This window comes from Xenopus tropicalis, chromosome 1, assembly GCF_000004195.4.
Source record: "Xenopus tropicalis strain Nigerian chromosome 1, UCB_Xtro_10.0, whole genome shotgun sequence".
NCBI classification, from domain to species: Eukaryota; Metazoa; Chordata; class Amphibia; order Anura; family Pipidae; genus Xenopus; species Xenopus tropicalis.
The window spans coordinates 702,737-714,804 of record NC_030677.2 but is presented as its reverse complement, the minus strand read 5'-3'; the positions used below and the strand labels follow the sequence as shown (position 1 = coordinate 714,804).

Here is a 12,068-nt window from a genome sequence, read left to right as displayed (position 1 = left end):
TACTCTGCCCTACTGGGGGCTGTTCTCCTGTACTCTGCCCTGCTGGGGGCTGTTCTCCTGTACTCTGCCCTGCTGGGGGCTGTTCTCCTGTACTCTGCCCTACTGGGGGCGGTTCTCCTGTACTCTGCCCTACTGGGGGCGGTTCTCCTGTACTCTGCCCTACTGGGGGCGGTTCTCCTGTACTCTGCCCTACTGGGGGCTGTTCTCCTGTACTCTGCCCTACTGGGGGCTGTTCTCCTGTACTCTGCCCTGCTGGGGGCGGTTCTCCTGTACTCTGCCCTGCTGGGGGCGGTTCTCCTGTACTCTGCCCTACTGGGGGCTGTTCTCCTGTACTCTGCCCTGCTGGGGGCTGTTCTCCTGTACTCTGCCCTACTGGGGGCTGTTCTCCTGTACTCTGCCCTGCTGGGGGCTGTTCTCCTGTACTCTGCCCTGCTGGGGGCTGTTCTCCCACCCCGGCACCTCGCTGTACATATTGTTACACTGAGACCATCTGCAACTTGACTTTCATTTTATAACAAATAATTCACTTTTGGTTGCTGGGGTGACAGAGCATAGCAACGAGGCAGTGGAGAGAGAATAATTCAGAGCAGCCACACAGTCTCCGGGGGCAACAGATCCACACAGTGGGCTCATCTGGGGGCCAATCCTGTTATCCATTCCTAGGGGGGTACAGCCCAGCACTGGGGTAACAGCCATATATGGGGGGGCAGGGGGGCTCACTGGCCTTGTGTTACTGGTCCCAGAGGGTGAGGGGTATCTGGGGGGGAGACGGGGAGCCAGTGGCACCTGAGGGATCATATAACAAATCCCCAGTAGGCCCATGATCCCGTACCCATACGTGGCCCCTGAAGGCTCTATTTGGGGGGGCTGGGGGGCAGCCCCACCGCTTGCTCACAGGCCTCCCACAGTTTGGCGGTGACTGGGGGGTCCCGGGCCGCTGGGCTGGGCAGGGCCAACATACAGTCACAGTCTATGTACTTCTCTGTCAGCCCCTCCGCTTCCTCTGATACAGCACAGAATATGGTACTGACAGCGCCCTCCTCTGGCGTCTGTGGGGGAAACACCAATCAGTATCACCCAATACATGGCCCACGATTCTGCCCCTCAAACCCCCCTACATCCCTCCTTACCCCCTCCCTCCTCCCACAAACATGCCCATCAGAGCTCAAGCCTTGCCCCTCCCCCTGCCATCATAGTCTCCTAGTCCCTCCCACTGCTTGTTATACACTCCCTGCCCCTCCCCCTGCCATCATAGTCTCCTAGTTCCTCCCACTGCTTGTTATACACTCCATGCCCCTCCCCCTGGTATCATAGTCTTCTAGTCCCTCCCCCTGCCATCATAGTCTCCTAGTTACTCCCACTGCTGGTTATGCACTCCATGCCCCTCCCCCTGGTATCATAGTCTTCTAGTCCCTCCCCCTGCCATCATAGTCTCCTAGTCCCTCCCACTGCTTGTTATACACTCCCTGCCCCTCCGCCTGCCATCATAGTCTTCTAGTCCCTCCCACTGCTTGTTATACACTCCCTGCCCCTCCGCCTGCCATCATAGTCTTCTAGTCCCTCCCACTGCTTGTTATACACTCCCTGCCCCTCCGCCTGCCATCATAGTCTTCTAGTCCCTCCCACTGCTTGTTATACACTCCCTGCCCCTCCGCCTGCCATCATAGTCTTCTAGTTCCTCCCACTGCTTGTTATACACTCCATGCCCCTCCCCCTGGTATCATAGTCTTCTAGTCCCTCCCCCTGCCATCATAGTCTCCTAGTCCCTCCCACTGCTTGTTATGCACTCCATGCCCCTCCCCCTGCCATCATAGTCTCCTAGTTCCTCCCACTGCTTGTTATACACTCCATGCCCCTCCCCCTGGTATCATAGTCTTCTAGTCCCTCCCCCTGCCATCATAGTCTCCTAGTCCCTCCCACTGCTTGTTATGCACTCCATGCCCCTCCCCCTGGTAAATGCTTGCCTGACCCCGCCCCAGGGGGGGGCCCCACACTTACCCTGAAGAAAAAGAAGCCGATGGATTTGAAGATGAGTCGGATGAAGATGCTGTAGTACCTAACGGCCTCCGTCATCACTATCCCGGGGTCCAGGCTGGTCACTGTCACCCCTACAGAACCCAGTGTGTGAGGCACAGAGTGTGGGGGGCACTAACACCCCTACAGAACCCAGTGTGTGAGGCACAGAGTGTGGGGGGCACTAACACCCCTACAGAACCCAGTGTGTGAGGCACAGAGTGTGGGGGGCACTAACACCCCTACAGAACCCAGTGTGTGAGGCACAGAGTGTGGGGGGCACTAACACCCCTACAGAACCCAGTGTGTGAGGCACAGAGTGTGGGGGGCACTAACACCCCTACAGAACCCAGTGTGTGAGGCACAGAGTGTGGGGGCACTAACACCCCTACAGAACCCAGTGTGTGAGGCACAGAGTGTGGGGGGCACTAACACCCCTACAGAACCCAGTGTGTGAGGCACAGAGTGTGGGGGGCACTAACACCCCTACAGAACCCAGTGTGTGAGGCACAGAGTGTGGGGGGCACTAACACCCCTACAGAACCCAGTGTGTGAGGCACAGAGTGTGGGGGGCACTAACACCCCTACAGAACCCAGTGTGTGAGGCACAGAGTGTGGGGGCACTAACACCCCTACGGAACCCAGTGTGTGAGGCAGAGAGTGTGGGGGCACTAACACCCCTACGGAACCCAGTGTGTGAGGCACAGAGTGTGGGGGGCACTAACACCCCTACGGAACCCAGTGTGTGAGGCACAGAGTGTGGGGGGCACTAACACCCCTACGGAACCCAGTGTGTGAGGCACAGAGTGTGGGGGGCACTAACACCCCTACGGAACCCAGTGTGTGAGGCACAGAGTGTGGGGGGCACTAACACCCCTACAGAACCCAGTGTGTGAGGCACAGAGTGTGGGGGGCACTAACACCCCTACAGAACCCAGTGTGTGAGGCACAGAGTGTGGGGGGCACTAACACCCCTACAGAACCCAGTGTGTGAGGCACAGAGTGTGGGGGCACTAACATCCACGTAATGGTACTCTATACCCCCCCGGCACTCACATACACACGCATAACCATACACTCACTCACACTCACTTCTACTCACACTCACATACACACATAACCATACACTCACTCACATACACACGCATAACCATACACTCACTCACACTCACCCACCCACAATCACTCACCCACCCACAATCACTTACACTCACCCACCCACAATCACCCACACTCACTTACCCACCCACAATCACTCACCCACAATTACCCACCATCACTCACCCACCCACAATTACCCACAATCACTCACTCACCCACAATTACCCACAATCACTCACCAGCCCACAATCACCCACACTCACTTACCCACCCACAACCACTCACCCACCCACAATCACACTCACCCACCCACAATCACACTCACCCGCCCACAATCACTTACACTCACCCACCCACACTCACTTACCCACCCACAATTACCCACCATCACTCACCCACCCACAATTACCCACAGTCACTCACCCACCATCACTCACCCACCCACAATTACCCACAATCACTCACCAACCCACAATCACCCACACTCACCCACCCACAATAACCCACACTCACTTACCCACCCACAATCACCCACATTCACTCACCCACCCACAATCACTCACACTCACTTACCCACCCACAATCACTCACACTCACTCACCCACAATCACTCACCCACCCACAATTACCCACAGTCACTCACCCACCCACAATTACCCACAGTCACTCACCCACCATCACTCACCCACCCACAATTACCCACAGTCACTCACCCACCATCACTCACCCACCCACAATTACCCACAGTCACTCACCCACCATCACTCACCCACCCACAATTACCCACAGTCACTCACCCACCATCACTCACCCACCCACAATTACCCACAGTCACTCACCCACCATCACTCACCCACCCACAATTACCCACAGTCACTCACCCACCATCACTCACCCACCCACAATTACCCACAGTCACTCACCCACCATCACTCACCCACCCACAATTACCCACAGTCACTCACCCACCATCACTCACCCACCCACAATCACTCACACACCCACCCACAATCACTCACTCACCCACCCACAATCACTCACACTCACTCACTCACCCACCCACAATCACTCACACTCACTCACCCACCCACAATCACTCACTCACCCACCCACAATCACTCACACTCACTCACCCACCCACAATCACTCACAGAAGATAAGGATCTGACAAACATGGAGTCGTGGCTCCTCCCCCCACACATACTGACCAGTTCCGCGCAGTCTCCGGGCGAACTCATTGGCGCACATGATGTTCATGAGTTTGGAGCAGTTATAGGGGTAATCTGGGCGGAACCCGCGGATATTCTGCCCCCTCAGGCAGCTGAGATGGATCTCCCCATTCTTGTGGTTAAACGAGGAAACAAAGACAATGCGACTGGGGGCAGATTTCCTCATGAGACCTACAGAGACATAGGGTATGGGGGGGTCAGCTGAGCCGGCCCACGAGGTACTGGCGCCCCAGGCTGGGGGGTGAGTGACTAGCGCATGGCACACACTCCGCAAGGAAAGAGGAGGGGCCCCAGGGAGAAAGGAGCCACTATGAGTTACAGATGGGGGTCAGTGGGAGGTGGGTACTTACCTGTGAGCAGGTTGGTGAGCAGGAAGGGGCCCAAGTGATTTGTAGCAAATGTGTTCTCCAAGCCCTCGGCTGTCATGGAATGGGGCAATCCTGCAAAGAAATGTCTGTGAGGGGAATAGTGATCATGTGAGGGAAGCCACACCCCTGCGGAACCACTACTATTATTTACTGGCATATTCCTAGAGGCCACACCCTTGCGGAACCACTACTATTATTTACTGGCATATTCCTAGAGGCCACACCCTTGCGGAACCACTACTATTATTTACTGGTATATTCCTAGGGGCCACACCCTTGCGGAACCACTACTATTATTTACTGGTATATTCCTAGGGGCCACACCCTTGCGGAACCACTACTATTATTTACTGGCATATTCCTAGAGGCCACACCCTTGCGGAACCACTACTATTATTTACTGGCATATTCCTAGGGGCCACACCCTTGCGGAACCACTACTATTATTTACTGGTATATTCCTAGAGGCCACACCCTTGCGGAACCACTACTATTATTTACTGGCATATTCCTAGGGGCCACACCCTTGCGGAACCACTACTATTATTTACTGGTATATTCCTAGGGGCCACACCCCTGCGGAACCACTACTATTATTTACTGGCATATTCCTAGGGGCCACACCCTTGCGGAACCACTACTATTATTTACTGGCATATTCCTAGGGGCCACACCCTTGCGGAACCACTACTATTATTTACTGGTATATTCCTAGGGGCCACACCCCTGCGGAACCACTACTATTATTTACTGGCATATTCCTAGGGGCCACACCCTTGCAGAACCACTACTATTATTTACTGGCATATTCCTAGGGGCCACACCCTTGCGGAACCACTACTATTATTTACTGGTATATTCCTAGGGGCCACACCCCTGCGGAACCACTACTATTATTTACTGGCATATTCCTAGGGGCCACACCCTTGCGGAACCACTACTATTATTTACTGGCATATTCCTAGGGGCCACACCCTTGCGGAACCACTACTATTATTTACTGGTATATTCCTAGGGGCCACACCCTTGCGGAACCACTACTATTATTTACTGGTATATTCCTAGGGGCCACACCCTTGCGGAACCACTACTATTATTTACTGGTATATTCCTAGGGGCCACACCCCTGCGGAACCACTACTATTATTTACTGGTATATTCCTAGGGGCCACACCCCTGCGGAACCACTACTATTATTTACTGGTATATTCCTAGGGGCCACACCCCCATGGCCCAATCATATTTGAGAGTTGTTCCACTGCAGTTTGTTGGTACCTGAGGCCCCAGCGTTGTTGATAAGGATATCCAGGCGCTTCTCCTGCTGAAGGATACGGTCGGCGAAGGCGCGCACAGACGCCATACTGCTTGTGTCCAACATCTCCAGTAGCACCGCCCCGTTCCCTGTCTGCCTGCGGATTTCCTCCAATGCCCTCTGGCCCCGCTCTCGGCTCCGGCACGCCAGGATCACCCGGGCATTCCTCCTGGCAAGGTCCATAGCAACGCATTTCCCGATGCCTGGAACCAAAGAAAGGGCCAACAAGCTATGGGCAAGGGTCACAGAACAGCCAACCCCCAACAGTCATATAGTACAGGAGATAATAATACTCTGTGTATTGCCTAATGTGTCATTCCCAGCCAGTATTTAGTGCAGGAGATTAAACTGTGAGCAGTACCTGTAACCCCCGGGCAGCATATAGTGCAGGAGATTAAACTGTGTGCGTTACCTGTAACCCCCAGGCAGCATATAGTGCAGGAGATTAAACTGTGTGCGTTACCTGTAACCCCCAGGCAGCATATAGTGCAGGAGATTATACTGTGTGCGTTACCTGTAACCCCCAGGCAGCATATAGTGCAGGAGATTATACTGTGTGCGTTACCTGTAACCCCCAGGCAGCATATAGTGCAGGAGATTAAACTGTGTGCGTTACCTGTAACCCCCAGGCAGCATATAGTGCAGGAGATTATACTGTGTGCGTTACCTGTAACCCCCAGGCAGCATATAGTGCAGGAGATTATACTGTGTGCGTTACCTGTAACCCCCAGGCAGCATATAGTGCAGGAGATTATACTGTGTGCGTTACCTGTAACCCCCAGGCAGCATATAGTGCAGGAGATTATACTGTGTGCGTTACCTGTAACCCCCAGGCAGCATATAGTGCAGGAGATTATACTGTGTGCGTTACCTGTAACCCCCAGGCAGCATATAGTGCAGGAGATTATACTGTGTGCGTTACCTGTAACCCCCAGGCAGCATATAGTGCAGGAGATTATACTGTGTGCGTTACCTGTAACCCCCAGGCAGCATATAGTGCAGGAGATTATACTGTGTGCGTTACCTGTAACCCCCAGGCAGCATATAGTGCAGGAGATTATACTGTGTGCGTTACCTGTAACCCCCAGGCAGCATATAGTGCAGGAGATTATACTGTGTGCGTTACCTGTAACCCCCAGGCAGCATATAGTGCAGGAGATTATACTGTGTGCGTTACCTGTAACCCCCAGGCAGCATATAGTGCATTATAGCATTCGATACAAATACCCAATGATGTTGGAAGTATAGCCGGACCCTTCTGTCAGTAACGGAATTTGCCTGAACTGTTCTCACCCCCTGATGTTGCGCGTCAGGATTCCCCGGCCTTCACCTGGGGGTGCGCAGGGCAGTAGGGCAAGTGAATGATTAGCTAAGGGGCTGTTATCTGCAGCATTATCTCCTGTACATCACTGTGTGTGGCCTTGGGGCCTCGGGGCCACTGAACTCCGGGCAATCTGCCTGCATTGTGCTTTCCCCTCCCCCACTCTTGCACCAGGGGCAATTGTTTCATCTACTCTGGGGGCAGTGGTTTCAGTTAATGTGCAATGCTCTCTGGGAGATAAGTGGGGGCAGTTATGTGCTGAGGGGGTAACCAGCTCCTTAGCGCCCCCCACCCTGAGTCAAGCTGCCCATATGGGGCCCCTGTATGTCTCACCCAACCTTGGTAAGGCTGGGCATCCTATTGGGAAGGGTTGGGCTTTGCCAGGGCTGGAGGTGCCCAGGGGACCCCCAGGGGTGGAACAGAATATAAAAACCCCCCTGGGGGGGGGGGGGTAGATGAGTCCTGAGACATTTAGTCATTAGGTTCTGCCATAAACTTATCCACTAACATCAAACTGCTTCCAGCCCCAGGCAGGGGATTCCATAAGGGAATGTTATTGTAAAGATCCACTTCCTTTGCTGATGCCGGAATCCCCTCCTCCCACTTCCACTGTGTCAGTTTCCCTTAATAACACGGGGCCCCTCGGAGCAGCAGGAATTTGACCCCCCAGGCCTCAGTGCCAGATACATATAGGTGAATATTATATATATGGGGGGGTTCAGTAGGGGAATGCACAGCCCAGTCCCACAGGCCAACCCCACAGTCCAACCCCACAGCCCGGTCCCGCAGTCCAACCCCACGGCCCGGTCCCGCAGTCCAACCCCACGGCCCGGTCCCGCAGTCCAACCCCACGGCCCGGTCCCGCAGTCCAACCCCACGGCCCGGTCCCGCAGTCCAACCCCACGGCCCGGTCCCGCAGTCCAACCCCACGGCCCGGTCCCGCAGTTCAACCCCACGGCCCGGTCCCGCAGTCCAACCCCACGGCCCGGTCCCGCAGTCCAACCCCACGGCCCGGTCCCGCAGTCCAACCCCACGGCCCGGTCCCGCAGTCCAACCCCACGGCCCGGTCCCGCAGTCCAACCCCACGGCCCGGTCCCGCAGTCCAACCCCACGGCCCGGTCCCGCAGTCCAACCCCACGGCCCGGTCCCGCAGTTCAACCCCACGGCCCGGTCCCGCAGTCCAACCCCACGGCCCGGTCCCGCAGTTCAACCCCACGGCCCGGTCCCGCAGTCCAACCCCACGGCCCGGTCCCGCAGTCCAACCCCACGGCCCGGTCCCGCAGTTCAACCCCACGGCCCGGTCCCGCAGTTCAACCCCACGGCCCGGTCCCGCAGTTCAACCCCACGGCCCGGTCCCGCAGTCCAACCCCACGGCCCGGTCCCGCAGTCCAACCCCACGGCCCGGTCCCGCAGTTCAACCCCACGGCCCGGTCCCGCAGTTCAACCCCACGGCCCGGTCCCGCAGTCCCACCCCACGGCCCGGTCCCGCAGTTCAACCCCACAGCCCGGTCCCGCAGTTCAACCCCACAGCCCGGTCCCACAGTTCAACCCCACAGCCCGGTCCCACAGTTCAACCCCACAGCCCGGTCCCGCAGTCCCACCCCACAGCCCGGTCCCACAGTTCAACCCCACGGCCCGGTCCCACAGTTCAACCCCACGGCCCGGTCCCGCAGTCCCACCCCACGGCCCGGTCCCGCAGTTCAACCCCACAGCCCGGTCCCGCAGTCCCACCCCACAGCCCGGTCCCGCAGTTCAACCCCACAGCCCGGTCCCGCAGTTCAACCCCACAGCCCGGTCCCGCAGTTCAACCCCACAGTCCGGTCCCGCAGTTCAACCCCACAGTCCGGTCCCGCAGTTCAACCCCACGGCCCGGTCCCGCAGTTCAACCCCACGGCCCGGTCCCGCAGTTCAACCCCACGGCCCGGTCCCGCAGTCCCACCCCACGGCCCGGTCCCGCAGTCCCACCCCACAGCCCGGTCCCGCAGTTCAACCCCACAGTCCGGTCCCGCAGTCCCACCCCACGGCCCGGTCCCGCAGTCCCACCCCACAGCCCGGTCCCGCAGTTCAACCCCACAGTCCGGTCCCGCAGTTCAACCCCACAGCCCGGTCCCGCAGTTCAACCCCACAGCCCGGTCCCGCAGTTCAACCCCACAGCCCGGTCCCGCAGTTCCACCCCACAGCCCGGTCCCGCAGTCCCACCCCACAGCCCGGTCCCGCAGTCCCACCCCACAGCCCGGTCCCGCAGTTCAACCCCACGGCCCGGTCCCGCAGTTCAACCCCACGGCCCGGTCCCGCAGTTCAACCCCACGGCCCGGTCCCGCAGTCCAACCCCACGGCCCGGTCCCGCAGTCCCACCCCACAGGTCGGTCCCGCAGTCCCACCCCACAGGTCGGTCCCGCAGTCCCACCCCACAGGTCGGTCCCGCAGTCCCACCCCACAGCCCGGTCCCACAGTTCAACCCCACGGCCCGGTCCCGCAGTCCAACCCCACAGCCCGGTCCCGCAGTCCAACCCCACGGCCCGGTCCCGCAGTTCAACCCCACGGCCCGGTCCCGCAGTCCAACCCCACGGCCCGGTCCCGCAGTTCAACCCCACGGCCCAGTCCCGCAGTCCAACCCCATGGCCCAGTCCCACAGTTATAGAGTTGTTTGGACATGCCTGTATATGCCCTTGGGAGAAGACCTGGCACAAAGCCATAGAAAAGAAAAGTGAAAGGAAAATTCAGCTTCTCCTGACACTGAGCCCTTCCCATGTATCAGCCTTCTGGCCCCAGGAGCTAACGCTCTATGTGAGTGACAATTACCTGTGTTGGCCCCGGTCACTATGGCGGTTTTGCCGGCCAGGGAGACTGAGCACTTGCTGGGGTCCCAGGGTTTCCTCCTCCGGAGGCGCAGGATAATTATCAGCCCCACACAGCAGCAGAACCAGCCGGGGTGGCAGAGTAGTGGGAGCAGTTCCATACCGACCGGCAGCAGCAGTCTCACTGAGCTCAGAGCAAAGAGCTTCTCTTCTAATAGTGCCAAGGACTCCCTCCTCCCTGGGTCCTAGTGCCGCCTACACACCTCCTGTCAGCTCACTCTGAGGGTGCATTTAATAACAAGGAGTCCAGAGGCTATGGGTATGGTACCCCCAGCACATTATACAGTGAGAGCAATGGGTATGGTACCCCCAGCACATTATACAGTGAGAGCAATGGGTATGGTACCCCCAGCACATTATACAGTGAGAGCAATGGGTATGGTATCCCCAGCACATTATACAGTGAGAGCAATGGGTATGGTATCCCCAGCACATTATACAGTGAGAGCAATGGGTATGGTATCCCCAGCACATTATACAGTGAGAGCAATGGGTATGGTATCCCCAGCACATTATACAGTGAGAGCAATGGGTATGGTATCCCCAGCACATTATACAGTGAGAGCAATTGGTATGGTACCCCCAGCACATTATACAGTGAGAGCAATGGGTATGGTATCCCCAGCACATTATACAGTGAGAGCAATGGGTATGGTATCCCCAGCACATTATACAGTGAGAGCAATGGGTATGGTACCCCCAGCACATTATACAGTGAGAGCAATGGGTATGATATCCCCAGCACATTATACAGTGAGAGCAATGGGTATAGTACCCCCAGCACATTATACAGTGAGAGTAATGGGTATGGTATCCCCAGCACATTATACAGTGAGAGCAATGGGTATGGTACCCCCAGCACATTATACAGTGAGAGCAATGGGTATGGTATCCCCAGCACATTATACAGTGAGAGCAATGGGTATGGTATCTCCAGCACATTATACAGTGAGAGCAATGGGTATGGTACCCCCAGCACATTATACAGTGAGAGCAATGGGTATGGTATCCCCAGCACATTATACAGTGAGACCAATGGGTATGGTATCTCCAGCACATTATACAGTGAGAGCAATGGGTATGGTATCCCCAGCACATTATACAGTGAGAGCAATGGGTAAATGTACCCCCCCAGCACATTATACAGTGAGAGCAATGGGTGATGGTATCCCCACCACATCATACAGTGAGAGCAATGGGTAAATGTACCCCCCAGCACATTATACAGTGAGAGCAATGGGTGATGTTATCCCCAGCACATTATACAGTGAGAGCAATGGGTATGGTATCCCCAGCACATTATACAGTGAGAGTAATGGGTGATGGTATTCCCACCACATCATACAGTGAGAGCAATGGGTATGGTATCCCCAGCACATTATACAGTGAGAGCAATGGGTATGGTATCCCCAGCACATTATACAGTGAGAGCAATGGGTATGGTATCCCCAGCACATTATACAGTGAGAGTAATGGGTGATGGTATCCCCACCACATCATACAGTGAGAGCAATGGGTAAATGTACCCCCCAGCACATTATACAGTGAGAGCAATGGGTGATGTTATCCCCAGCACATTATACAGTGAGAGCAATGGGTATGGTATCCCCAGCACATTATACAGTGAGAGCAATGGGTGATGGTATCCCCAGCACATTATACAGTGAGAGCAATGGGTAAATGTACCCCCCCCAGCACATTATACAGTGAGAGCAATGGGTGATGTTATCCCCAGCACATTATACAGTGAGAGCAATGGGTATGGTATCCCCAGCACATTATAAAGTGAGAGCAATGGGTATGGTATCCCCAGCACATTATACAGTGAGAGCAATGGGTAAATGTACCCCCCCAGCACATTATACA

At 56.1% G+C, this 12,068-nt stretch overlaps 1 protein-coding gene across 1 annotated transcript; it reads right to left on the bottom strand.

Annotated features, from left to right (window-relative positions):
* Nucleotides 1-491: 491 nt before the first annotated feature.
* On the bottom strand, nucleotides 492-10,344 carry rdh11 (retinol dehydrogenase 11). Its single transcript, XM_031895212.1, has 6 exons — nucleotides 10,147-10,344; nucleotides 5,987-6,226; nucleotides 4,694-4,783; nucleotides 4,323-4,514; nucleotides 1,999-2,108; nucleotides 492-1,049 (listed from the first exon to the last, which is right to left on the bottom strand). The coding sequence occupies exons 1-6, from the start codon at nucleotides 10,301-10,303 to the stop codon at nucleotides 855-857; spliced, it is 984 nt and encodes a 327-aa protein (XP_031751072.1). The 5' UTR covers nucleotides 10,304-10,344; the 3' UTR covers nucleotides 492-854.
* Between the last annotated feature and the right edge of the window lie 1,724 nt (nucleotides 10,345-12,068).

What these genes read in the sequence shown, in the direction of transcription:
- rdh11 (XM_031895212.1), bottom strand. Translation starts at nt 10,303, where the DNA reads ATGGAACTGCTCCCACTACTCTGCCACCCCGGCTGGTTCTGCTGCTGT. An exon ending in CAACAACGCTGGGGCCTCAG is followed by an intron (nt 4,784 to 5,986) that starts GTACCAACAAAC and finishes ATTTCTTTGCAG; the next exon opens with GATTGCCCCATTCCATGACA. An exon ending in TCGGCTTCTTTTTCTTCAGG is followed by an intron (nt 1,050 to 1,998) that starts GTAAGTGTGGGG and finishes TTTCCCCCACAG; the next exon opens with ACGCCAGAGGAGGGCGCTGT.